The sequence below is a fragment of the Tetrao urogallus genome (genome assembly GCF_951394365.1).
Source record: "Tetrao urogallus genome assembly, chromosome: 13".
Lineage (NCBI taxonomy): Eukaryota > Metazoa > Chordata > Aves > Galliformes > Phasianidae > Tetrao > Tetrao urogallus.
Window position 1 is genome coordinate 6,403,576 of NC_136826.1, and position 27,502 is coordinate 6,431,077.

The 27,502-nt window shown below is 42.4% G+C and overlaps 2 protein-coding genes across 2 annotated transcripts; one reads left to right on the top strand and one right to left on the bottom strand.

Moving 5' to 3' along the window:
• Positions 1-6,610: 6,610 nt before the first annotated feature.
• COX7B (cytochrome c oxidase subunit 7B) lies at positions 6,611-9,370 on the bottom strand. The gene is made up of 3 exons (XM_079541733.1): positions 9,301-9,370; positions 7,732-7,856; positions 6,611-6,811 (listed from the first exon to the last, which is right to left on the bottom strand). Exons 1-3 carry the CDS (start codon positions 9,335-9,337, stop codon positions 6,737-6,739), a joined length of 237 nt encoding a protein of 78 aa, XP_079397859.1. The 5' UTR covers positions 9,338-9,370; the 3' UTR covers positions 6,611-6,736.
• A 1,144-nt stretch (positions 9,371-10,514) lies between these two features.
• MAGT1 (magnesium transporter 1) lies at positions 10,515-27,451 on the top strand (the record flags this gene model as incomplete). The annotated part of the gene is made up of 11 exons (XM_079541817.1): positions 10,515-10,598; positions 11,589-11,758; positions 12,584-12,701; positions 14,000-14,140; positions 14,693-14,833; positions 15,136-15,225; positions 17,221-17,284; positions 19,080-19,154; positions 20,382-20,518; positions 22,463-22,551; positions 26,935-27,451. Exons 1-11 carry the CDS (start codon positions 10,518-10,520, stop codon positions 27,449-27,451), a joined length of 1,623 nt encoding a protein of 540 aa, XP_079397943.1. The 5' UTR covers positions 10,515-10,517.
• Positions 27,452-27,502: the final 51 nt, after the last annotated feature.

Consider the following 27,502-nt stretch of genomic DNA (forward strand, 5'->3'; position numbering starts at 1 on the left):
AAGAACCACAGTGTATGCCACAAGGGACAACAGGGACTCACACACATTGATGATAAGCATGGCTATTGGACAGGAATGGTCAGCAAGTTGCTGAGAAAACCTCATGGTCACAGGGGCTTTGAACATCATGAAGAGCTGCTTTTACAGCTGTTCAACCAAGGAAAGTTTTCCCCTCACAGTCACAGAAGTCTCAGCAACATTCCCACAGCTGCTCAGATCCTTACCAACACCCCCAACAACCCACAGCACCTGACCTTCCTAGAAGGCATCACGTATTTACTCAGAATATATTGTGAAGTGCTGATGTTTCATCCTGCCATCCAAATAACAATGAAGTTGGGAAGCAAAAAGGCTGCACGTGCACCTCAAGGCTGATGGCAACTGTGGGATCAGAAGCAAAAAGCAGCTTCCTGCTGTAGCTCTTCTTCCAGACACGAGCAGGAGCGTGAAAGGATGCACTGCAGAACACGTGCATCCTTTGGTGGTCCCAGTGCCGAGAGATCCAAGGGAAAGCAGCAGGCAGCAACAGCTTCAGTTATTGCTAAGCCCTGAAAATCAGTATTAACACTTGCAGTGGCTGGGCTGTTGGGTTCTGCTGACTCTGAAGATAAAACAGCAGCTTATATTAAATAAGGCATCACGTTATGCTGTTCTGTACAGAAGACGATAACTTGGTGTGCTATAACTTGGTGAACTAATACGATAACTCTACATCAAGAGTTAGTACAGGTCTCACTTCTTGCCTATTCTGATGATCTGAATTATCAGCAACACACAGAAATAGTTATAGGTAATATTTACACATCTATAGAAATAGGGAACCACACTTGAAACACGAGGGAGTAATGGATCAGTAGAATAGTGCATTTTAAGAGCTTCACATATGTTCTTTCTCAGGCTTGTCTGCATACACAAAAACACAGGATATTTTGTAAAAAACACTATAAAGCTAACTAAGGAAACATGCTTTCATTTCATCACCTGGCCTTTATTGATCCTTCAGTTCTTCCATGAGGAATGCTCAGTCCATGAAGAACAAACAAAGACGTAATTGTAATTCCACAGTCAGGGAGCAATGAATCTTCCCACAAGGCTAAAGTGCAGGTGAAGTTTCAAGAAGTACTTGACTTGCAGGGTATTTTGTAAGCACAACAATCAGACACACAGAGAACTGAGCTACCACAGCCTATCATCTGTCATCTCATACAGTCTGCAGAGAAGTGAATTTAAATCGTCATAAACTTGGGACTGCCCTGACAACTGCACTATTACTACATTCAGAAGAAATTTAAAGTAAGGAGAACAATATCTGTGATCTGCTATCTAAAAATTAACACAACACAGGTTGGTAAGATACGTTGCCTTGGATGAGCTGGTGTACAAGTGCAGGGCAGCCTGAGAAAGCCTGCTGGCTCCTGCCTATCCTCGGGGTTAAGAGTGAAGCTACAGTAGGTTACAGCCACCTCCTACAACCAGCAAGGGTACACTTGTGTCAAACTAACAGCAACTACACAAGCAGTAGGGTAAAGTAACATTATTAAAGTGTTTGCAATACTTAACAGCATTGCTATTTATTTTAATGCATAGGTGAGAATTAACTGTTTATATATAGAGAGAAAACACTATAAATACTTTAAAAAGCCCAGACCTGGTATTATTAGTGTGTGATGGGGAAAAGTATTTCCTCCATTTTCTGGAGTTGTTTCCTTCCCCATCTGCCATTGATCCTACATACAGTCAATTCCACCACTCTTCGTACAACCTCATGTTTCCCACTTAAAGGGTAATATGTGGAAAAAGAAATAGCAGTTGCAGTTAGTCTGCCTTTCTAGCCTGTTATAACTAAATAAGGTTCATAAGGTGACTTCAAACATGGTATTTGAAAATTTGATTGCAGTAATTCTGAACCTGAATTGCCACGTTAAGATCACAAAGCACACTGAAATCCTATTACCTTGAGAGGATTTGATGTGCACTGTTTTGTATAGGCACAGTTCTTCCTTTAAAATAAAATAAAATCTGCTGGCGTTTGGATTTAAATAATAAATCAGAAACAATAAAGTTCCATTCATTTCATTGCCCTGGGGAGGGGTTTGTGTGTGTTTGCTTGGGCTTTTAAAAGACTGTTCTCTTAGGAACAACGGATCAGGGCACCACGCCATTAAGCACAGTGTAAACACAGTAGAGAAAATCCTCACCTTGAGGGAACTGTAATTCAAACGTGCACTCAAACTGCATCCAAACCTTGTCTGCATTTCCAGCACTCTTGATACAATGTTAAGAGACTTGTTTTCTAAGGAAAGGATGGCATTATTATATAGGGAATGTATACACACTGCCTTTTTCCTCCTGCTACAAAACTCCCAGGAAATAACAAGTTAAAATTTGTTAAAAAAACAAGTTAAAAGCTAATATGTTCTTACACCTATGACAGTATTCTACTTGTGTATATTCCTCTATAACACTCTACCTCCCCTTATGAGCACTTCCTTGAAGAAATACTTCAGCTGAAACTTAAAAGACATTTTCCTCGTTCTGACAATAAGTTACAACATATTCACGACTAAGCAGCCTGAAAAATGTTACACCAATAAATTATATGTACACAAATGACACACAAATATTGACAGTTTAACACCATTTCTCCTTAAGTGCATTAACATTTTACCAAGTTGAAAAGAAAAAGGATACAGAAGTCAAAATACTCTTCATGAGGCTGAGCAGCAACCATAGCATGGCTTTAGTTGGAAGGGAGCCCTAAAGGCCATCAGTCCACTGCAATGAGCAGGGACACCTACAGCTCCATCAGGTGCTCAGAGCCCATCCAGACTGACCGTAAGGCGTCTCCATGGATGGGGCACCACCACCTCTCTGGGCAACCCGCTACACTTTCTCACCACCCCTACTGTAAAAACTTTCTTTCTTTCAATATATCCAATCTAAATCTTCCCTCTCTTTGTTTAAAACCATTTCCCCTTGTCCTGTCGCATCAGACACTATAAAAAGTCTGTCCCCTTCTTTCCTGTAGCTTCCCTTTAGATCTTGAAAGGCCACTCTCAGGTCTCATGGAGCTTCCGTTCTCCATGCTGCACAGCCCCAGATCTCAGCCCGTCCTCATAGGGAGGTTTTCCATCCCTTGGATTTTTGAGGCTCTCCCTTGGATGTGCCCCAACAGCTCCAGTCTCTCCTGTACTGAGGAACAGGGGACAGTTGGCCCGGGTGATCTTGGAGGTCTTTTCCAACCTCGGTGATGCTGTGATTCCGTGACTCTACTTCTGGATGCAGCGCTCCAGGTGAGCTCTCACAGTGCAGAGCAGAGGGGCAGATCCCCTCCCTCACCCTGCAGGCCTTGCTGCTTTTGATGCAGCCCAGAATACAGTTGGCTTCCTGGGTTATGAAGGCACACTGCTGGCTCACACGCAGCTCACCATCCACCAGTACCCCCATGTCCTTCTCAGCAGGCTGTACTCAATCCTGCTATCCCCCAGCTCGTAATAACAGCAAGGGTTGTTACAACCCAGGTGCAGACATTTAACTTGGATATGTTGAACTTCATGAGTTTCACCTGGGCTCAGTGCTCAGCCTAGGTCTGAGGTCTCTATGGATGGCATCCTGTCCCTCAGGCGTGTCGACCGCACCCCACAGCTTGGTGTTATCCACAAACTGCTGAGGGTGCACCTCAGCAATCTTTGTGTGCTACAGCAGTGGTTTGAACTTGGAACTTCTCCCTTAATGCACCTGGTACTGGTAGTTCTATGGAATACACATATGTACATAAGCTGTCGTATGTAGAGTCTTGTTATGCTTGTAATCCACATTTGCTATCACAGTATTTGTGACTTTATTGAACCTGCAGTGCAACTTTGCTAGTATTACATTACTGATCTTACACTACCTCTAATTGCTGCTGCTAATTAGTGTTAGTCTCAATAATATCTACTAATATATATTTGCTTGTAATACCTGTAATAGTTTATTATCTATACATATACCTGCCTTACCAATTGCTAACAGCAGTTTTAGTAAGTAAAGTACTCTGAAGCGTGCTAAAGATAGGTGAAGTCAAAGCTGTCAGTTACAACCTCACATCGACAAGAAAAGATGAGCAACGTAAAATAGAAGCTACTGGTAAAACCTGAAACTCCCACTTTACATCCCCAAAAATGCTTCAGAGTTTCTCAAAGTTTATCAAAGCCAACCCGGGCACTGCAGTGTAACACCACTACAGTGTAACAGACAGAGCGAACATGCTCTGTGTCTGTTCTATGGATCAGTAGGGATACGTAACAGAACGACTGAGTGGCACTCCTTGAAGGATACAACTTTAGCTTTCACCAAAGTTTTCTACATGTATTTTGAATTTATAACTTTTGAAAGATGCCAGCAAAAGCTGGGCAGCATCAAACAAATGCCAGGCACAGAATCTGTCAGATTTAACTACAGCCTTGGGGCTTGATAAGGTTTCCAAGCGGCTCAGTCCTACCTAAAAGCTTCATTTATGGCATCAGAAGGCGAATTTCCTAATTACATTATGTGGAAGAGAGTGTGCCTAAATGGCCCCAAAAGCACGCACACACACACAAAAAGAACAAAGGACAGCATAAGACAAAGCTGCATCATCTTATGAAAATACTGAAGTTACAGGGAACCTGGTCTGACAGAAGAGCTTTGTGGGTTTTTTTTTTCTTTCCCTGACAAATGGTTACATTTAAAAGTCAGATCAGATTAATGAGGCTCACTCAGTGTGGGAAACTGCACATCTATAATAAATATCTATCACAGACAGCTATATAAGACTACACAGGGTAATTCATGCTGCTCAAGTCTTAAGCAACTTCTGCTTGGTCAGCAGACTGGAAACTTCCCTGAAGAGTTTTATTTCTATAGCAGTCAGATGAAAAAAAAAAAAGCACAAACTGAATCTATATTATGTCAGTTCTAAGGACAGTTTTATAACTATTCCAGACAAGTTCTTCTCAAATTGTTTCACCTGCTCCTGTCCTTCCACTAAACTCTTTGAAATGGATTTTTGGAGAACGTGAATGCTCCCCTGGAGGAATCATTATGAACATTAGGAGCAGAATATAATTTAGCAAGACTTGCTACATGAGCACACCAAGGTCAGCCCAGGGCTCCCATTCCCAGGCTTAGTCTCAAGATGCAATACATACTGCACTGCAGAAGGGAAAATCGGAGTAACACCAGTGAGTACTGTGCTATGCTGCCTCTTCCTTCACTTATTCATCACCTGGTGAGGAAAATCAAGTCCAGGTCTTTTCTCTACAACTGGATAAAGTACTCTTTATTTGTGTGTTCCTACACAAACCGTGCTGATGCTCTCACCCAGCACAGACCCAGCTGGTGCATTACCACACCGCAGAACCCCCCATCGGCTTATTCACATCCAGGATCACAACGCAACAGGTTCCCAAGCATAGAAATACCATTTAGGTGATTACGTAGACTTTTAAGAACAAGTTTACACCAACGAATTACGTGCAACTTGCAGAACACGAGCACAGAGCGGCTACGGTTTGCTGTATTCACATCCTCATAGAGGAAATCTACCGCAAACCCTCACAAACAAGCGCTGGCCTTCTTCCAGCACACCGACGCTACGTGTTTGGTGGAAGCATTGGAAAAACCCACAGCGCAGCAGTGAGAAGGCAAAACGCTAACTGTCCGTACGGCAGCTCGGAGCCGGAGGGAAAGGGGCTGGAAGAGCCTCCCGCCGCGCCCCGCTCACCCACAACCGCGCTCCGAGCCCCCCGGGCGACAGCGGCACCGCTCCCCGCCTATCCACCGCCCGCAGCGCACGGCGACGCCCCCCGCACGTTTCCGAACGCGCTTCTTCCACCCAAAGCCCAGCTCCGCACCGCCGTACCGGCACCGCGAGCCGCCCCTACCTCCGGCACCGCGTTCCGAGGGAGAAGCCGCTCCCGGGCAGGCCGCGAGCGCCAAGCCGCACCGAGCGCTGCGCAGCGACCGCCCCGCCCCGACGCCACGGCAGCGAGTGGCGCCCAGCTCACGTGACACGCGCGGCCGTCACGTGATGCCGCCCCGCCGCCCTGGTAAGCCGGCAGCGATGAGAGCGGCCGGTTCAGCTGTGCGCCGCTTCGTAGCGCGCGGAAATCGCGTTTCGGTGACTTCGCTGTTCACGGGGGCCGCACTTAGCGCTAAACTACCCCCGCCATTTTAATTGGCAGAGACTTGCACCTGAAATCCTGTATTTCAATAAACGTCAGCGAAGAGCAGCGCTGAGCTACCGGCTGCCACCAGGGGTGTGTCTGACCAATTCAGAGATAGCAGAAACACACAGCGCTTGTCAGCCCCGAGCGAGGCACAGCTCACTCAGAAGGTGGCAAAACTCGCACATGTGGGAAAAGGATCCAAAGGGAAACACAAAGGTTGCTGTCAGAAGGCCAGCCGCATCCTGAAGGAGCAAGGTGAACTCTGCAGGCAACTATACTGTATTTTTGGATCTCTCCATTATCCTCCAGTGAAAGGAACAGCTGGGATTATCTAATACGGGCCATTTAAGTCTTATGTTTCTTCAGCACAAAGACACAACATAAAGGAAACCTCAAAGAGCCAACCAGGTTTCTAGGTATATTTATTAGACCAGGAATGCCACAGCACAAGTGGTACCCATGGAACAAATGCCATTATGTTCATGCACGTGTGTGTTTTTCTTTCTCCTGTGAAAGCTTGGACCAGTTCATTATAAGCAAAAGCGTTACTCCCTCCACTCTTTAGGAGTGACTCTGCCAACTGGTGACAAGCCCCACTCAATTCCAGATTTTGTAAACACCTGTAGGAAGATAAAAATCAAGATGATTAACTCTGAAATCAAAAAAACATTCTGATACATGGATATTTCTACTGGTTTTGGTTTAGATTTCTTGTACTGGAACGTGTTATTGTGTTCATCTTTCAGTAAGGAAGTGGGAAATGTTTACTTTACTTAAACATTACTTACATATTTCAGTTTTCTATTTCAAAATACTTTAGAACCAAAGGTCTAGGATGTAAAACCACATCACTAAAATTCACTAAATCACTAAATTCATTTCCTGTACATGATCCAAACTGTTTTCACCATAACTTCAGTAAAAATTAAAATTAACACCATAACATATTCAGCTAAAACTTCTGCCTGAATAGCTAAGGCAACCTGTAGGGGAACTGTTGGACCATGGCCTGAACCTCTGACCACCTGAGGCGAGCACTGAGTCAGCCGTGGGACCACAGGTGAAGGCAATTCTACTTGGAAGGGGTGGAGCCTGGCTGCCTCTCCCAGACCCCATTTAAGGACTGACTGTGACTGGGGAAGAATCTCTCTCTGGAGATTGCTCCTTCTGAACCTGCAATGCTGGTGAGTACTTTTCATTTATCTCTGATTATCCTTTCCAATATGATAATCTTACTAGCCTAGCTTCTCTATATGCTTATTGATCATCCAGTACTTTACAGCATCTGCATAATGATTTCACACGACCCAAGTGAAGTAGACAATGCTTGCTCTCACTACATTTTAAAAATCAATGAAATGTGTGTAAAAACTCAAAACACAAAGTAATCCATCTCTATTTCTGTCACACTGCTAGTGACTTAAAAAAAAATCCGAAATTCTTACCACTTAAGGTGTTTGCAACAGGTGAGCCCTTCTGAAAATAGCTGACAAGCTTACAGCTGCATCACAACAAAGTGGTAAAGCAAGGGAAGACTTACGTATCCCCAGACAGCAGCGAAAACTGCTGCTCCGCCAATCAGCACCAGATTTCCGTATTTATCGTGGAAGTTCGGTTCATGTTTGCGATGAGTTTGTCTTACTGCAGTATGCTGAACACCACGAGCTAAGGAATATTAAAGAGAATTAGAAATATGGGAGTCAACTCAAATATGAGCTCAAACTACTCATAATGCTCATCTTCCACCAACAGAATGGCAACAATCAGCATTGAAAACTTTAGAAATAAAATTATCTTTAGCCTATTGGAACGAATTCAAAGTATGGGATTTTTGTGGCCCTGCTTGTGGCGGGGAGTTGAAGATTCATGATCCTTGAGGTCCCTTCCAACCCAGGCTGTTCTGTGATACAGAAAGCCTTACATTTTGTTGCAGCCTTCCCAGTCTCTCCTGTGAAGGTTATTCCTGAAATTTGCTTCAGGAAGCAAATCCTTTGCTACCTTTTCTTTCCTCTGGGTCCCCAGTGTGGCAGTTCAATTAATAAAACTGTGTGACTATTTATCTAAGAAAGTAATTTGAGCAAATAAAGCTTTAATTTCAGAATCTGTTTTTGAGATTTCATATTTAGAAATTCTTCATTTTCAGTATGTGTACTCAAACACTTTCAGGAGGAAGCCCATCATCAAATTAAGGGGTTGAAGACTGTGGGTTTTAGAAACACATTTCTCATTCCCTTTATGATTTTTTGGTGTGAAGGAAGTGAAGTGAAGAAGAAAAGGGAAACAGCTTCTCATTATATAAATAATTAGATATGGGAGGATCTCTTCAGAGGATAGGAGGTATGTAGGAGGTATGTTCATTAACGTATAATACATATATGTAACATTTGTCTTATAAGACTATCTTATGAATCAATCTATCAGTAGGCACAGTAAATTGCACAATAACTGCACAGAAATAAATTGATGAAACAGTGGTCTGTGCATACAGCCGTTATACAGCAACTATTTTTTATATAGGAGTTTCACACATACTGTCTCAAAACATGACTGCCATCACTGCCCTGATGATACCCTAAATGCTGTCACATCCACAGAGTGTTCTGTGAACATGAGCATGCTGCTCTGACGTTGAAAACAGCTGAAACAGCTCAGCACCTTTAAAGGACACAATAACTGCTTGTGAGCCAGCATCAAATGTGAGAGGACCGGGTCAATTACTGGTGAGTCTGTCACCAGAGAGACTGCTTTACTCTTGAGTTTAAGCATTTGGCACTGACAGCACTGAGCACCTCTCCATGCACTGTACATGATCTGGATGTGCTTTCAGGTCAAGGAGGAAGAGCACCGAGCAAGGGAACCCAAGGTCAGCTCGACTAAAGGCGGTAAAAAAGGGGAGGAAGAAGAGGTAGAACGAAGAGACGGCGGCCTCCACCCGCCAACCATGAACCTCACGTAGGGAAGCGAGTCCAGAGACGCTCTGGGAAGGGACCCGGGCCGCTGGGAGCCCTGACAGGGACGGCGGGAAGCCGTGCGGAGCCCTGAGGAAAAGGCCTGCCCCAACTTCCCGAGAGCCCCAGCACGGCTGCGATCCGGAGAGCCCCTTCCTTACCCGTGAGGTTGAGAGCAGCCCTGGCCACAGGAAACATGGTGCCGAGCACGGACCGACCGCGGCCGGCGGATGCAGGTACCCTTGGAGAGCGGTGAAAAACAAAATGGCCGCGCCGGAAGTCGCCAATGCGCTGCGCCGCCGAGTGACGCCCTCTGGAAAATGTAGTTCCGCCGAGATACCGCGGAGCGGCGGGGGAAGCGCCTTTTCGCTACGAGGGAGCCCTAGCGGGGAAAGCTCTGTAGCTGAGTGACATGGGGGCTCTCGCTCTCTTGTATGCAGATTGAGGAGCGCCTCTTTGCACAACACCAAAAAGCAGACCTCCCATGATGAGCTGGCGCACCGGTGACGAAAGGATTAAGAGCCTCCCCGCGGCCGTTTTGTACGCAGTGTCAGGATGGCCGAGTGGTCTAAGGCGCCAGACTCAAGGCGTGCCGCGCCTTCCCATGGCGGGTTGGGTATTCTGGTCTCCGAATGGAGGCGTGGGTTCGAATCCCACTTCTGACACCACTTTTTTTTTTTTTTTTTTTCTTTCGAACTGCACCAGTCCCCATCCACACTATCTGTACAGACGAAGGACTTCGAACACGATAAGAAACCGCGGTGAGCTCCGCAGCACTAGGATGGCGTTCTATAAAACGTATGCTCTCAGGCAGAGGGAAATGTGAGCGCTTGATTTCACTCAGCCCGTTACCACCGGCCGAAGGTTTTACATATGCATTTACTTCACGTTTTTAACCACCTTTCAAATACACGGCACAGCGATAGGCACGCGCTTATAACAGCAGGGACGGCTCTGAGGAGCGACGAAGCTTCGCGCAGTCTTATTCCATATTTCTTTTCGGTTTCGGAGGGACTCCCGGCACGAGGTTCGCCTGCAGCCGGGAAGCCCGAGCACCCCGCAGCTCGCAGTGTTTATAAAAGCAGCCACACCAGCACTCCATGACAAAAAATTGCAGCGCATTACCCTCCCCGCACCGCGTGCAGCGTAACGCCTACTCCCGCCTTGCGGGAGCCCGCCCCTCAACGCAGCTCCGCCAATCCGGCTTCCCCAGCTTGCCTCCTCCTTATTGGCTGCCGCTCCAGAGCTGAGCGCAGAGCCCGCGAATAAAACGCCGGCAATGAGACGCGGGCTGGTGCTGCAGCCAATAGGAAGCAGCTGGGTGGTGTCGCGACTCTGTGGTCGGCCAGTAGGTGCGAGGTGGCGGTAAGGGGCAGCGATGGCGGCGCTGCCGGTGTTGGCGCTGCTGCTGCTGCTGGCCTGCGGCGGGCCGCGCGCTGCGGGGCAGAAGAGAAAGGAGGTGAGGCGGCGGTGCGCGGCCATCACGGCCTCAGCGGAGTGCCCGGAGCCGGGGGGGTGAGGCGGAAGCGGGGTTGGTACGGCGGAGCCCTCAGGCCCTGGGGAGCTGCTGGGGTGCGCTACGTTTGGCTTCCTGGTGTTTATATGGAACTTCTCGCGTTCCAGTTCATGCCCGTTGTTCTGTTGCTGCACACCACCAAAAAGAGCCCGCTCCCATCGGTTTGATTCCCACACTCGAGATATTTATGAACATTGCTGAGGTCCCATCTCAGCATTTTCTCCTCCAGGCTGACCAGTCCCAGGTCTCTCAGCCTTTCCTCGTACAGGAGATGCTCCAGGCCCCTCGTCATCTTTGTGGCTCTCTGCTGGACTCTTTGGAGTTCTTTGCCTTTTATGATTTGGGCGCAGAGCTCCAGATGTGGCCTCGCCAGGGCAGAACAGGGAGAGAGGATCACTTTCCTCATCCTGTTGGCCACACTTTTTTAATGCAACCAGAATATCACTGGCTTTCTTGGCTACTCTAGCACCCAGCTCCTTTTCTGCAAAGCTCCTCCAGCAGGTCAGCCCCTAACCTGTACTGATGCATGCAGTTATTCCTCCCCAGGTGCAGAACCTATGTTTGCCCTTGTTGAACCTCGCCAGTTTTCTCTGTGCCCAACTCTCCAGTCTGTCCAGGTCCTGTTGAATGGCAGCACAGCCTTCTCTTGTGTCAAGGCAACAAACCTCACCATTAACAGCATAGGAAGGTACTTTGGAGCAGGCAGCTTTCATCAGTGTGTAAGCACTTGGTGTAAATTAACATCCTTATTAACGATGTGACTGTGAGAAGGTTCTGTGCCTTTGAGAGCTGAAAGCTGAATGAAGTATCACATTGTGTAGCTTGTGTTCTTGTAGAATACAGTGCAGTATGCAACTCTTCAAGTCCGTGCTGTGAGAGGTTAGAGGGAAAAGCACCTACAGGAAAGCCAACACTCTTTGATTTTCTTTTCAGATGGTGTTATCAGAAAAAGTGAGCCAGCTGATGGAGTGGACGAGTAAGAGATCTGTGATACGAATGAACGGCGACAAGTTCCGCCGTCTTGTGAAGGCACCACCCAGAAACTACTCGGTGATTGTGATGTTCACTGCTCTTCAGCCTCACAGACAATGTGTTGTGTGCAAGTATGGCCTTCATTCATCAACTGCAACTTGAAAGTCATCATGTGATTTGTAGGAGGTTAAATTTAAAAGAGTAACTCTCTCATGCACATAAAAGTACATGATACTAAAGTGTGTCATATATTATTTTTGATATTCTATGGGAGTACTTACGTTATGTTGAGGGAAAACAATGTACTCAGTGCTTATTTTGCTCCTAAAGTAATCAATGTCAGTCAGAGAAAATGCTCACAGTGCTGAGTTTCTGCACAGAGAGGGCGAAATCTCAGCTTTACTGGCATGTGCTACTGAAGAAATGTTTGCAGGTTTACTTGGTGGCCTTGCATTCTAAAAGTTGCTATTAGTTAATAATGTTGATTGACATTTTATTTACGCTGCTAATTTGCTAGTCTTGACCCGCTTCTGTAAAGGTAACTTCTGTACCAAATTATTTCAAAGAATTGGTGTTCCATCTTTCTGATGCAGACAGGTGGACGCTTCTGTTCATTTCAGTGTCCCCAGGATTAGCAAATCAGGAGTTTCTGGGCTGCATTTCAAAAATTTCTTTGGAAATTATCATTGCTCCTGGTTATGGATGCAGTGACACTTGACCTGTGTCTTGGCCTTTAAAATACAATGGTGCTAAATGCTTTGATTTTTTTTTTTTTAAGGTGTAAAGCTGGCCCTGATTTTTTTTTAATTTTTTATTTTAAACATGAGAAAATAAATGTAAGGGGTGGGTGGAGTGCCCCTTTCAGTGGGATGGAGAGCTACTGCTCTTGCAGCTGTTCAGTAATTTGTGTTGGGGCTGACACACGACACACAGCATCTCACTTTGTGTGTTCACAGGCAAGCTGATGAAGAATACCAGATTCTGGCAAACTCCTGGCGATATTCCAGTGCTTTTACCAATAAGATTTTCTTTGCTATGGTAGATTTTGATGAAGGCTCAGATGTGTTTCAGATGGTAATGTTCTCTTTCTGTTCTATTTTTAACTTGCGTTTTGAAGAATGAGGGTAAAGATGTGTATAAAACCTGACACAGTGATTAAAGACATGTCGAATTACTGAGCTCAAAAATTAAAAGCTACCACTCAGATGAGGAGTGAGATGGCGAGATGAGGGCAGTGGTACTTAGCAGCAGCATTAATAGCACTGAAAAATATGAAATTGGCACAAAGGATGTGCTAGCTTATCTGACTGTTGCTTTAGGGTCTGTCTCTCTCCTTTTTTATGGATTCTCCTAGTATAGGAAGAGGCAAGACAGAAAACACTGAAGTCCTTAGGAATGGTTAAAAAAGGAACAGTGGATTAGTTTTTCAATACTGATCGACTCCTACTCTTTTTTTTTATTTTGCTGTTCTACTAAGTAACAAAATAAAAAGTACATTTGAGAACTACAATTGCAAGCATACATGGAATGAGAGAATTCATCCTTCACTATAAGTTTCAAATGTTAATTTTTCTTTAAAGAGATGCTCATCTTTCTATTTAAAAGCTATGCAATTTAGGTAATGCTGTTTCAGTAGATGAAAGCTTTTGGAAAGGGAGGATGGAAACTTTCAGTACTCTTGCTTTATTTTCCCATAGTGTTTCATCAAAAATTAATTCACTAAGCTATGACTGGTATAAATTACTGCACATATTCCTGTCCTGATGATTTCTTTCTAGATAGTGTGTATAGAATAAATAGCTTCAAAAAACACTGTAATGCTCTGGGGAAAATAGTGTTGGGGAAAGATCTTAATTAGGAAAAGATTAATCAAAAATCAAAGAAGATGCTATAATGTCACCTTATGAACGAAAAGCTTTTATTGTTGTAATGTCCTGTTAACTGGATGGAACCTCTGAAATGCTTCCAGACAAAGGAACATCAATTAATTCAGAAAGGAAGCTCAGATGTGTTTAAAAAAATAAGCAAACAACAGCAATGTCCCCAACTATCCAGAGCAGCTGGCAGCAGAGAGCAGAAGTTATTTCTGACTGCTTAAGAGAGAAAACAGCTTGGCTTACATGAAGGAAAGTACAGAATGGTATTAATTACTGTCTTAGAAAAGGCAAGAAGTTGGTCTGGTTTTATCAGATACAGAAGCATAAGCTGCTGTACGTGGTGCACTTTGCTAAAGTGACCGTGCAGCTTGCTCACTGAATACTCGTGCTTTCTAATGGACTTGGTGGCTGTTGCACATGCAGATGAACTGGAGGCACGTGTTGCTTAGTAGAGCTCTGATGGTGTTGTGTTTTCTGTGGATTTTCTAAATGCAGCTGAACATGAATTCTGCTCCAACCTTCATTAATTTCCCTGCCAAAGGGAAGCCCAAGCGAGGTGACACGTATGAGCTCCAGGTGCGCGGCTTTGCAGCTGAGCAGCTTGCTCGATGGGTGGCTGACAGAACTGATGTCAATGTAAGTGTGCACAGACAGGGACTTCATCCCTCACCTCCTCTGCAGCACGCCCTGTTGTGTTATTCTGGCTCTGATATTTGCTAATTGTGTTTTGTTGATAAGTCCAATCTCAGATACTCTAAACAGTTATTGCCTGCACAGTCTTCCATCCCTGAGAATGTCCCAAGCAAGGCTGGATGGTGCTTTGAGCAGCCTGGTCTGGTGGAAGGTGTCTCTTCTGAGAGATTCTGTTTGAGCACATAACCGCATTTTTAAGGTTCCTTACCTAGTGTTCTAGTATGTTGTGTGTAGCTGTGTCTGATAAGATGGTAAAAATCATCTTTCTTGTGTTTCTGAGGAAGGAAAGTGTTTCAATTAGTAGGTAAGGTAGTGGGATGTAAAGGAGGAAGAAACTTTACATACTTTTCAGGTCAGAGCTTCTTATAGAAACTTACGGGAGGTTTCTTTCAGAGTTGGTATTTTTCTCTTGTAATACGTTGGAGTTTTTTAGGTGTAAGGATGTTACGTGTTATCTTGTTCAGAGAAAATGATGAAGTTACCTTCTGTGTGCAGATTCGTGTGATAAGGCCACCAAACTATGCTGGACCACTGATGTTAGGACTGCTGCTGGCTGTCATTGGTGGCCTTGTGTATTTACGTGGGAGCAATCTGGATTTTCTCTATAACAAAACTGGCTGGGCATTTGCTGCTTTGGTGAGTAATTGTGATTCTTGTCTGCCTGTTGCTCTGAGTTTTATTGCAATCAAACGTTTTTGAAAAGCTTTTGTTTAAATCTGCTGGATAACAGTGAGGTACATTTAGCTTTTCAGTAGCCTGTTAATATTTCATCTCTTTTGTTGTTGTTTTTTTTAACTCAGATGGTACTTCATTGGATTTCTATACTAATAAAAGGCCTAGATTGAGGTGGCATTCCAAACTAGCACTTTTTGGTATTAAATTAAAAGAAGTGGAATGGAAAAAAATTCTTAAGGAGTATTTTATTCTTTCCTTTTCAGTGTTTTGTATTAGCAATGACATCAGGTCAGATGTGGAACCATATTAGAGGGCCACCCTATGCTCATAAGAACCCCCATACAGGACAAGTGGTAAGTCTAATTTCTCTATTTATATTTCTGCCTTTCTATTCTACAGAATAACGTCTGTCCTAAAAGAGACAAGTCAGAATGCAGATTCTATTCTTGACCTCATTAGAGAGTTAGTGAGGCTAACTTGGTCTTTGACAAGGCAAGCTAGGGGATATTCAGTGCAGATATGGTCAGCCTTCTTTGAAATATCTGTGAAAGAGGGGTTTTGTAGGTGAGCTGTTCAAATGGAAAGGCTGATGGATTCCATTCAGGATTTAGGTTTAACCACAATTAATATTATGCTTTCCTTGGCTGAAAGGGAACTGCAAACTCTTACCTTGCTAATAAGCAATCACAAAAAACTGATTTTAATCCGAAACAAAATGTTCTGTTGTGTAATTGGTATGTGATAATGGTTACCTAGGCTTAAATCTTCATGGGAAAGATATTAATAGAATTTTTAGTTAGGTGATTCATTAGTTCTAAAAGATTGATGTTGCTAGTTTATGGCATTTGAAGAATAATGACAGTCATTGCCTAGGTTTTTTTCTGCATGTGTTGGTTTCTGTTCACAGAAATAAGCTTTTTGGGAGCTGGAATAACTAATTCTTAATTGGGCTAGAAATAGTAAGGTTAATTTGCTATCTAGCAACTATCTAGCTCAGCTTCTTGTTTGAAACAACTCAAAGTGTTTTCATGCAGCAAAGCATTGAATAGCCATCATACAGATGCAGGTACTCTGCAGAAAACAGGACATGCTGGTTCGAAAGTGTTGCCTTGTTTTAATACCAAGAGAGTTCAAGCTCTTTTTGTGTGAGGAAACTTTGATTATTCTAGTAATTAAAGAAAGCTATGAAGATGCTAAAATAATGCTGGAGGGTAAGCCATTTGGTAACCCCATATGCTATCACCTTTGCTATCAAGTTATTTGGGATGGAGATTTCACCCATGCTACTGTAAGCATTTCTTTAATGTTTCCTACTTTTCTTTGCCTCCTCCCCACTAAAGAGTGAAGGGGTGTGTGTGTGTGTGTGGGGGGGGGGGGGGGGGGGGGGGGGGTGTGTGTGTATTTAAGAAGTTGAATGTTTTGGAGGAAGGTTTGTTTTCCTGTTTGCTTTTCGGCATTTAATTACCTGTGATACTTCCTCCTTTTCTCTCCCATTCACATTTTATCTCCAGTGATGAAGAGAGATGACAGTTCTTAAGTAGCTAACAGAAAAATAGAGGTGTGTGTTGGATCTTATATATTAACTAGTGCTGTTGTTGAGCCTGGCAATTTCATACTCAACCTGGTCTTCTGTATCTCATGCACCTATCTGTTGACTTCCATGAATTTCAAACTTTCTGTTGACTCATCCAGTTGGTAGACTTCTAATGAAAACAACAAATGAAAGCAACAGAAGATTCCTGTCTGAGCCAACTGAAGTTCTAAGTCAACAGAAGTTCTCATCTGTGAAATGTTTTCTTCAAAGTATTTCTGCTTGTTTTTTGGTAACACTATTTCTGTTTAGCACATTCCTCATCCTTTTTTTGATCTGAACACAAAGACTGAAGAATAAAGCTTCAAGGGTGATGTTAGTGGTGGTATTTTTTCTCTGATGGCATGAAAAAGATTTAAAATGCTCAGCACTGAACCAGGTGAGCAGTGTTCACACGCTGTCCCACAGATGAGCACAATGTCCCTAGCATAAGGATCCAAGTCAGGGTTTGGGTCAGCCTCGAAGGCCAGTGGGTGCAGAGGGGATGTAACTATCCAAACAGGAAATCTGGGTGATGAAGGTTGTAGCAGCTCCTGCATTATGATAATCTGAACTTTGGGCTGATTGTACGTGAGAGTACAGGAAGTATTTCTGATGCCGAATTCGTGTTAAATAGATGAAATTGTTCATGCTAGAACTTCTTTTGTCTCATGAAGGAGACATTGCAAAATGCAGTTCCAAGCTCTATAGCTGCTGTTAATTGTTTCAAAGTTGACTCCAGTCTTTCTAAAACTCAGCTGCTCTTTGTCTCTTGCAGAGCTATATCCATGGAAGCAGCCAAGCCCAGTTTGTTGCAGAAACACACATTGTTCTCCTGTTCAGTATCCTTACTGAGACACACGTTGTTGGTGGCAATTCTTCTGTTAGCTTATGCTGCTGCCTCTTCTACAAGTGTTTTGTCATGGTTCCTATCTGTCTGCTGATAATGGTGCAGAAACTTGTGGAGACTGCTGACAGCTATGGCTTTCTAATGACAGTGATCTTTGAGAAGAGTGTTTACTGCTATCTCACCACCTTCTTCCCTTCTCAGTGACCAAACTGGATGGGTTCTTGTGGAATCATAAGGCCCTTCAGGATAGCCCCTTTTCCTTTACATGTTTTGTCTTTTCAGTCTCATTTAATTCTCTCTTTAGCTTTGAATTATTTCCTCTATTACTGATGGGTTTTCTTTTATTTCTTGGCTTACCTTCTTTGCCTTTAACCTTAGCTCTCATTCATGCTAACAAGTCAGGATTTTTTCATGCTGGTATTAAGCCATCAATAGAGGTAAGCAGAATCTTGCTGGTTTGAGTTTTTTCTCTTCTCATTTGTATAAAGATGTTTCTTTAGAGTGTGCATTGTCTCTTCTACTCATACATGCATGTGTTTATCCGTCATCTGTGACTTGAGTCTTCCTTGAATCAAGCTCTCCTTGTCTTGTCACTTGTGCCAGCCTGTGCCTTATTTTACTTTTACTAGGGAATAAGTCTTATTTAATACTGTATTTCCCTTGCAGTTTCACTGTCCCAAATTGTCTGCATTTTTGTGGTACACAGATCTCCTTAGCAGCATGCTTTCCATGGGCACGAGTGAGTTTCTCTCTTAAACTGTATGATTCAAAACTATTTCATAAGCACTTGTCCTCTTCAGTACTCTGTAGTGGCTAACAAGCTTCTGCTGTAACAGTGAGGTTCTTAGTAACAGAGTGGCTTCATCTTTCTCCCTTTTCTCTTAAATCTTTTCAAAATCCCAATTTCACCAAGAGATGCATTTGTGTGTTTTTTTTTTTTCCTTTTTGTAATTCAGTGACATAAAATGGACAATTTAAATATGCTGTTAGGGGTTAAAAAAGCTTTCAACTCTGTGTATGTCATATCAAATACTTATTTAATACTGAAAAATTCAATTTAGTAAGAGACTTTCAGTCTTTTTCTTGCTACTGTTGTACTTCTGATGCATTCAGTTGAATGTAACATAATTTTTAATTGGTGCCTGTTTGCATTAGATGTCATCTCCTTCAGCCCCTGTTGGCACCAATAAGTAGTTCTGATTTGAGAAGAAGAATTGAGGCTGAAACTTCTCTGGTTTTGTTGTTTTGTTGTTTGATTTTTTTTCTTAACGGTTCATTCTTGGCAAATGCCAGGCCTTTTTTTTTGTCTGTGCTGCTTTAATTTTTGATAATTTTAATGATTTCTTTTAATTGAAGCTTTAGAAATGACTCAAGTCTTATTATTTGAAAGATTCCATGTTAGATGAAAATACTCATTTTATTAATTCTGTTAGTTGAGTTAAAACAGTTTACAGTTTGTAAATTCCTTTTGAGAGGGAGTAAAACAATGGTAGGAGTGGACTTACCTCCCAGAAGGAAGAAGTCCTGTTTCATTACAGGCTGAGAGCATAACCTTGAACTTTGCTTTGAGACCTACTATATATTCTGGTTTATGCTTCAAACTTTGTGTTTATTTTCTCTTGGATTTTGATGATTATGAACAACTTCAGTTTGCTTTTTTTAGCCTTAGATTTGTTGATTAGAGCAGGAAGTTTGTGATTTTTTTTTCAAGCTTGCAGGATTAGGAATGCAAGTATTGTATTAAGTCCAGTGTATTTTGTTGATATAGCCTTAAACAGTGTCCACAGATGGTGGTGTTACTTTAGGAATGGTTCTCCTCCATGAAGCTGCTACTTCTGACATGGATGTGGGGAAGAGAAAGAGTAAGTACTACTATTTTTCTCTCCATCTAGAGGGGTCACGTTATATGAAAATCAGGGTATTTAACAGAAATGCTTTTATGCTGTTTTTTTTTAATTGTGAATATTGGTCAATTTTAATATTTATTATTTAGTTTCAGACAAGTGATGAAATCCAGGGTTTCTGTGGTCTTTTCAACGTTGCAGTTGGTTGCATAATAGTAGTAGAATAAGTTTCTATTTCACAATTGGTTTTCTTCAAGGAAGAATTAAAGAAGGGGAAAAAATGATTCAAATGATTTAATGTTATGGTAGCTAACGAATAAGAGTAGAGTATTCCTGGTGGTCTAATATAATACTGGGGTGATCTGTTTAAATAAAAACAAGTCAACTTAAGTTGCCTGCTATAAAAAAAAAAAAAAAAAACACAACCTCCAAGAAATGATCATGAAACAAAATACTCTTGAATGCATCAGGCAATGACTTGTTATGTGTTTCATTATTCTGTGTGTCCAGGAGAAGATAGCTCCAGTTTTCTTCTCTGCCCCATTTTATGGCCATGTTAATCTCATTTTGTTTGTCTGTGCTTCAGTTAAGAAAAAATAAACTGTATGTTAGGTTCTGTACGTCTTGTGTATTATTTGAGTTGCAGTGTATGGATCTGTCTTTTTTTCTCCTCCATTGCTATTAATGAGGGATATTTCAGGATAAAGTGCATGCAGATCCCATGCTAGTCTTAGCTGAGATACTCAAGAACTGGTTTTGATGTGTACCAATTCCTCTCGTGGGTCACAGCAGCAGCAAAACCAACAACAGCGGTTTCAGTTTCTGGATATTATTAGTACATGTGGACCTCTGGTGGGGATGAAGTGAAACAGATTTCTGCTTTACTCTTGGACTGCATGCATGTGTGCTTGTGTCCTTGCCTTGACAGGGAAGGATGCTGTTGTATGCTTTCCACCTTTCAGTCATTTCAGCAGTTTTTAGATGTGCTTAGCAAAGAGCAAGATAGGCAGATGTAAAGATGCTTTTGGGCCACTTTGTTAGCAAGTGAGAGAGAGGGCTTATCATATCAGTGAAAATGGGCTTAAAGTATTTGAAAGAGAATGATGTCGGTATATCTCTCCTAAGTGACTACAGCACAGGTTTAATCTGACCAAACTTGTGAATATTGCAGAATATTTCTGTTAGCTGTGGTATTTTTGGAGAGAGCTGTCACTTAACTATAGTCTTACTCTGCATCTCTTGCAGTCATGTGCATTGCTGGTATTGGCTTGGTGGTGTTCTTTTTCAGTTGGCTGCTATCTGTCTTCAGGTCAAAATACCATGGATATCCATACAGGTACTGCTTTTCTGCTGCTTCAGTCACTGCGTTTGTGTGCATTGTGGTACAGCTGTGTCACCGGAGGTGGTTATGGAGAAAGAGGAGTAAATACAAATGAAGGCCTTGTGGGTGGTAGCAGAAATTTTACTAGTGCTTACGAATGAATCTGTTCCTGTGGGCTGGTATTTGCTTCTCTTAATGTTAATATAAAACAGAATGGAGAAAGAAGCTAAATATCTCTTTTCTCCCCCTGAAATCTAATTTGGTGAGAAATATTCTTTTAAAATAAAAGCTGCTCTTGCTGCTCAGAGCAGCAATGTTGGCTAATAGTGCAGAAATACAGCATTTGGTGGATGCCACTCTTTTTCTGGCCAAAGCGCAGATTATGGTGCACTCCTTTTTATGCTGTTATGTATTTATAAAATATTTATATTCTTATGTTGGTATCTCAGCCAATTATACTGAAATAAGTGCTTCTTTACTACATTCCCTCAGTACTCATACATTCTGATCATTAGTTCTTACTGTTGGGAATAGGGAATGTGACTGATTATTTGAAGCTGCAAATATTTCAGGATTGCTTTTATCTTTGTTGAGTGGTTAATTTATTTTTTTATATTGATGGATATAGGGGTCTTGTTTAATGTATTTTGAAGGAATGAATACATATTGAGGGGCCAGCTTCTAACCATCTTGGCTCCTGTGAAGTTTCTAGTGTGTCTGGAAGGCTAATCCTGATTGGCATTGGCAAATATATGGTGTTCTCTCTGTGAGAAGCCATAATGATGGGTTACTGTGTCTATTAACAGAGTGAGAGCATCATTGCCTTCCTAGAATTCTGTAGTACTTGTGGACACTGGAGGTTTATTTTGTCAAGATTTCTGTTAACTTATAGCTACCACCAATCACTCCTTACATAAACAGTTGATGAGTCTCACTGTGATCAAGAGGAATATTTCTGGCTCCCAGTCTGTAGCGCCATGCCACTGGCAGATCCTCACTCAGCTTTTTCACAAATTGTGAAGATATCTGCCTTACTTATCCTGCCTAAAAGTTCATAGCGATGGTCACGACCTGAGGTGGTGGGGGTATGCCTTTGTGTTCAGCAGGAGGTGGGAGTTATGGGATAGAGTGCAAAAGGAGTGCCTCAGCTGGAGTACATTTAAACAATGAGGCAGAGGCTAGCTGCTAAAATCAGAATCATCCTCATTATCTGTTGACAGTATAAGTATTTATTCCGTGATCTTGCTTTCTGAGACTGGGATCTTACGATTTTTGCTGTAGTAAAGACAGAGGTCTGACGATAACTTTGAATGTCTGAAATTATTGGCTCTTATCACTGAAATTCAAGGGCAGCTGCTCTCTCTAACTCACTTGTGCTTCTTGCCAAACAGTTCTTAGTGAAGCACACACAGTCACACTGTGAGAAGTTAGCCAGAGCTTTGCTGCTCCTGAAATTCTGCTCAAAAAGCCTCTGCTAGTTTTTAGTATTCTTCCACCAACTCCTCAGAAATATCCATCACCCGTGAATTACAGACTCCTGCTAACCCACTGTTGTGTTCCTGCTACACCCACAGGCTGGGAAACCCTTTAGGTCATGGCAGTAGTCAGTTCTTTCATTTTTGTAAATATCTCTAGAATAAAATGTGATGCTCACAAATACTTTTCTAACACCAAAAGAGTTAACACTCTTCTAACGAAGAAACAATCTTCTAACGAAAAAACATTCTTCTAACGAAGAATTTCTTGTTGAATAACTGATTGCCTTTCATTCTGTTCTTTGCAGTGGTCTGATGTGCTTCTTCTAAGTTTGGAGCAAGTGTGATATTGCTGCTCTGGCTTGGCTTGAGTATTAGAAGTCTTGCTTTTAAGTATCTTTCTCCACAGCTATTTACGCCTTAGTTTTTCATTCTGATTTTCTGAGAATATGTGGAAAACTAAATAGGCAGTTGCAGGCCTTTGCTTTTTATAGAAGTAATAAATGTTTGTTTTCTCTTTGTTCTTGCAGTTTCCTAATGAGTTAAAGGATTCCAGAATCTGTAACACCAGGAAGATGGTGACTATGAAACTGCGTAATAGAATGGAAGAACTAAAGATGTGTGGTTCATGCTACCTCTCTTTACACTGAATGAGATAGTTAAACACTGAACCAAAGACGACTGCAGTGCCTTAGATATAACAAGCAATGTGCATTGATGGACAGAGTATTAAGATGCAAACTCTCTTCCAAGCTTTACATCTTCTGATGCAACTTTAATGGAAGGCAAAACTTTGCATTTAGAATTACTATGTTTCCTTAGACTAACAGAAATGGTACTTTGAATTCTATTGGATAATCTCTTTTGCATGTCTTTTCCCCTCAGATACTTCTTGCTCATCCTTGTAGGTGACAGTAGCTTCTCTGTTGTGCCTTTGCATGGTTGAGGAAGCTTCATGTACCTGCATGTCACTTCCTTCAGTCTGTGACCCTTGGAGCATACTGCAGATTCCATTTCAGGATGTGCATACCCTAAAGGTGTGTGTGTCTATTTTGAGAAGAGCATTTAACTACAGTATGATGCAAGAGACTGCTTCACAGATGAAGGAAGACTTTATAACGGGTAGTAATGGCTCAAATGGTAAAATTTCAGTCAACATTGTACAGTGACCTACTAATGAATTTTATACTTGATATTCAGGACTGAAAAAAATAATCAAAAATTTAGTGTATTACTTCTTCTCCCTAGTAAATAGGCAAAATTTATGGTAAACTTTGCTGTCTATAACTTGATTGAAGTCCCTACTTGTTAAAGTGCAACTCATTCAATTGTTAAAAACTTTCTTGTCAAATAACGAAACTACATCAGTTCCTTTGTAAGTATTGGTTCACTTAAAAAGCATGATCTCAGTGATCAACACTTCCCTTCCAAAAATTACAAAGCATGGAAAGGTAATTAAAGGGGTAACTAATCTGTTGCATGAATTACAAGTTGCTAAGTGGCCTTAAAGTTACTGCTCAGCATCTGCTGGTCACAATCTGAGTTCTCACATTCATTGCTTTCTCCGAATTATTTTCAGCCGTATGTCCTTGGAAGGATATGGGAGTGGGCTGAGATATCTAACCCCAGATGTTGTTACTCTAGGAGAGCTTTCTTAGCCTTATAATTAAATGGATGTGCTTTTTGCTCTTTTATCTCACAAAGATGCTTTTCCTTAAGGATTTTCTAGTTGAAGACCTTGTGCCTCAGCCCACGCTGTTTTGTAATTCAGCATCTGCACTACAGGAAATGTTTGTGGCCTAATTCAGCAGTACTGCCTTTTGTAGACTATGATGGCCTTGGCGGTTAATAGTCAGAGGAAAATATGAGACTGGCTTCTCCTTCTGCCTGTCTCTAAGGGTTACAGGATGTGGATACTTTGGATTTAAGCTCAAAAAGAGTTTATCATTCAGAGTAGAATGTTGTTATTATGCAATTTTGCTACATTAACACATCTCAAGTGCCTTACCTGTTCTAATTTAGTTGTTTGACATTTCAACTTGTTAGTGAGATGCATTTTTTAAAGAAACCATACAGAATGAGAAGTTTTAGTCGATTGGATAAGTTGTGTGGCTGGATTTTAGACAACTTTCAATAAATGTTTTTTAATCTACACTGGTGTCTCTCAAACTTTCAGACTGAAAGAAGATATAACAAACCTATTTTTTTTCCACTATTGCTTCAGTGTGTGTTAATAAGTATATATAGTAAAAACCTGAGTGTGGCTGAGTAGATGGGATTAACAGTGTGTGTTTATGCAGGAAATCACAACCTGAAGCATCACTGCTGGAGGTCCTCTCATGTAGCCAACAAACAGCACAGGGGCTGCATGTTTTTCACTTGTACCTCAGGAAAGCTGTCAAAGACAAGACTTGGCTTCCTGGGGTCTTTGGCAGATGGTGTTCCTGAAAGTGGAGTCCAGTGAGACTACAGTTACAGACTTGAAAAACTTAGTTTCCTGCCCTGTTGGCATTTTAAGAAGGCTTCCAGCAACATTTGAGATTGGTTGTGCTTCAGTTGTTAACAATGCAACAAAAGCGATACACAATCTTGTTCTGAAATAATGTTTTCTATGGAAGCTTTCAGATTTTTTAAATGTTGTGTTTATTGTATTCTGTCCCTTTCAAAAGCATTTAATGGTATGGGCCAACTTTAAACAGTCGTGCGTTGTGTTGGTGGATGGTGGGGATATGTTGGCCTTGCATTTAAGGCATTTCTCTTAATTCAATTTAATACTTTTAATACTTTTCTCTTTCCATGTTGGCACATGGAATTAAAATAATGCTTGTTGTCTTCCCCTGCAGTTTTTCTGCTCTCTAGGCAGAAAATGAAGCACGTGGAGAAAGGTTGAAGTGTGATCATTGAGAAGAAGACTGAGTGCTTCCACAGACCTGTAGCAGATCTAGAGAGCATATATTCCAGAAAAAAAGTTATTTGGCTTGTAGAGCAGTTGAGGTAATAGTTAGCTATATGCATCTCTCCTGACTGGTTAGCATAATGCATTGATCCAGACCCCTTCTGTCTTCTCCAGGGTGAACAAGCCCAGCTCCTTCTGCCTTTCCTTGTAACAGATGCTCCTGTCCGTGTTTCCATTTCTTACCACGCTTATCTTCTGATAAACAAAGAATGAGCTTTGTTGCACATTTTCTGCTCTACTTAAAAGCTCACATCTTGACCATTCCTGTAAAATGAATTTAAATAGTGTTGTCTTGTTCTGGTTTAACTGTACTACTTTAATAGTAGTACTTTAACTGTACTACTGCAGAATGATCTGAAAAAATGTATACATACTTGATGTTTCTAGGTCAGGAGCACATACACTTATTAAAATAATTGTCAATTGATAACTGTACATGTCTTTAGCCATGTTTTTTTAAAGTAGGCTAATATCTACTTAAGAAAACTAATTACTGCCCTTATGACAGAAATCAGGCAATGATAAGGTTCAGCTGTAGTCTGTGATTTACTAACTTGCTCTGAATCTTTATTCTTCCAAGTATATTGGATCAGCAGTGCCCATTAGAGCCTTGGGGGAGGTGGTCCTATGTAGAGGGTGAGCTTGGCTGCAGGTACGCTGGATGTGCAGAATGTTTTTCCAGAGGTGCACACAGTATCTATCCATATGTGGATTTTGGTGAGCTCCTGCAACTTGTATTTTGACAATTTGATGATAGGGTCAGGTTTTGTCTTCTGGACTAATTGTTGGGAGATCTGTTGTTTTATGCTGCCCTTTCCTCACGATTGCTTTCTATTGTGTATCTTTGGTTATAAGCTGTGAATTCAAGACAAATTTATTTTTAAAAAATACCTCTTGCATTTCCCAAGAATATTGAACTTTATTGATTACTTTATCTTTTTAGTTCATAGTTCTAATGTAGACTCTGCCATAAAGCAGGCTCAATCCCTTGAAAATAAACGTTTTGTCTTACTTAAATCACTCAATTGAAGTACTAATGCAGAACTAAGAATAGGTAGTGCTTCCAGTTTAATATACCTATTGGGTGGCAACAGCTTAAGATGGCTTTTTGTGTTTATTAATGGAATTTGTTGCAGTCAGAATTAGCACTGATTTTCAACACCTAGATAAAAGCGAGTGATGGTTTGGTCTTTTAGAACTGCAGCTTTGACTGTGAGATAGAATCTAGGAACAAAAGCTATGAAATCAGTTTTTTTGGCTAGTAATAGCATTCAGTAAATGCCGGGTGCAGTTTTTGGCTAAAAAACCACGTTTTAAAGCAAATTCTAGACTTGTTTGTAGAATTTATCTGAGATATGTGGGCGTGCGTGTTCTGAAGTTTGGAAATGCTATTTGTTTCATTGCACTTGCCTTTTAGAATGAAATACATGCTAAGGAGAGGTTATACTTCAGTTGACAAGGCTTCCACTTAATGTTTCTTTCCTCATTTTGCACACTGTTAGGAACCTAGGTGAGTGGGTACCTTTTATATTTCTATAGGAAGAAAACCTTAATTTTCAAGGCTGGTTATATTTTAAGAAGTGACTAACTGTCATCTGTTTCGAATTCTACCCCATGCTGGACTTGGTGTTGGTGACCCATTCTTCTCTCTTGGCCTTGTGGAGAGATACAAGTGCCGGGCTGTTCCAGGCACTGCAGGTTGGCAGCGTTCTTATGGGAGCACATCACTTCTTCCCCTCTGAGCAGCAGTCTCTCCTGGTCCTCTGCTGTTCATACAGATTTTAACATCTAATAGGAACATGGGGGCTGCTGGTAGAAGCAGGGAAAGTACTCTTGGCGTACCTAGATCTTACATGATGCTGCCAGCAAGGACTGATCACTAGGCTTTACCTGAAGAACTGTTTTTTAAAAAAAAAAACATGTAAATTCTAGCAGCGCTGAGCTTAAGTGAGGCTCTAGTGAGGAGAACAACTCATGTGCTGCTCAACAAGGTCTACCTTGGTTATTGGGGTGCATTTGTCATACCTTCCTGTCCTGGAATCCCAGAATAGAATCACAGAATAAGAACGACTTGGGTTGGGAAAAAAGCCCACCCAGCTGCTCTTCCCCGCTGCGCTCTGAAGAAGGGGTGTGGAGCAGCAGGGGCTGGGCTGAGGCCAAGGCCCCTGTGGCCACGGCCCTGCGTGCCCAGTCACGACGTTCCTCCTGCGTGGGCACGTGGCTCCCAGGGCCGGGCGCACCGAGGCGCCATCGGTGGAGCCCCCTGCCGGTCAAACTCGTCAGTGCACTTTGTTTTGAAATGATGTCATGGGACTCGGTGCGTGACGTCAGCCCCTCCCCCCCCGCTGATGTAACCCTCCCCCCAGCCAATCGGAGCGGAGGAAGCCGGGACCGTGACGTAAACGACCCTAGCAACAGCCCCCGTCGGAGCGGCCCAATTAGAAAATCGCTGGGGGCGGCAAGGAGCCAATGGGAGTCGGCGAAAGAGGAAGGCGGCAGGAGGCAGGTCTCCCTCATCCTCTCTCCTACAAGATGGCGGCGGCGCTGGCGATGGCGGCAATAACGGCTTTGTCTCCTTTCAGCGCCTGAGCGCGGTCCCGGCCCGACCCGGCCG

Excerpts from the sequence above, each read along its gene's own strand:
- COX7B (XM_079541733.1), bottom strand. The coding sequence starts at position 9,337 with ATGTTTCCTGTGGCCAGGGCTGCTCTCAACCTCACGG. Across the intron at positions 7,857-9,300 it reads GGCTGCTCTCAACCTCACGG|CTCGTGGTGTTCAGCATACT; the intron begins GTAAGGAAGGGG and ends AATATTCCTTAG. Across the intron at positions 6,812-7,731 it reads TCGCTGCTGTCTGGGGATAC|GTGTTTACAAAATCTGGAAT; the intron begins GTAAGTCTTCCC and ends ATCTTCCTACAG.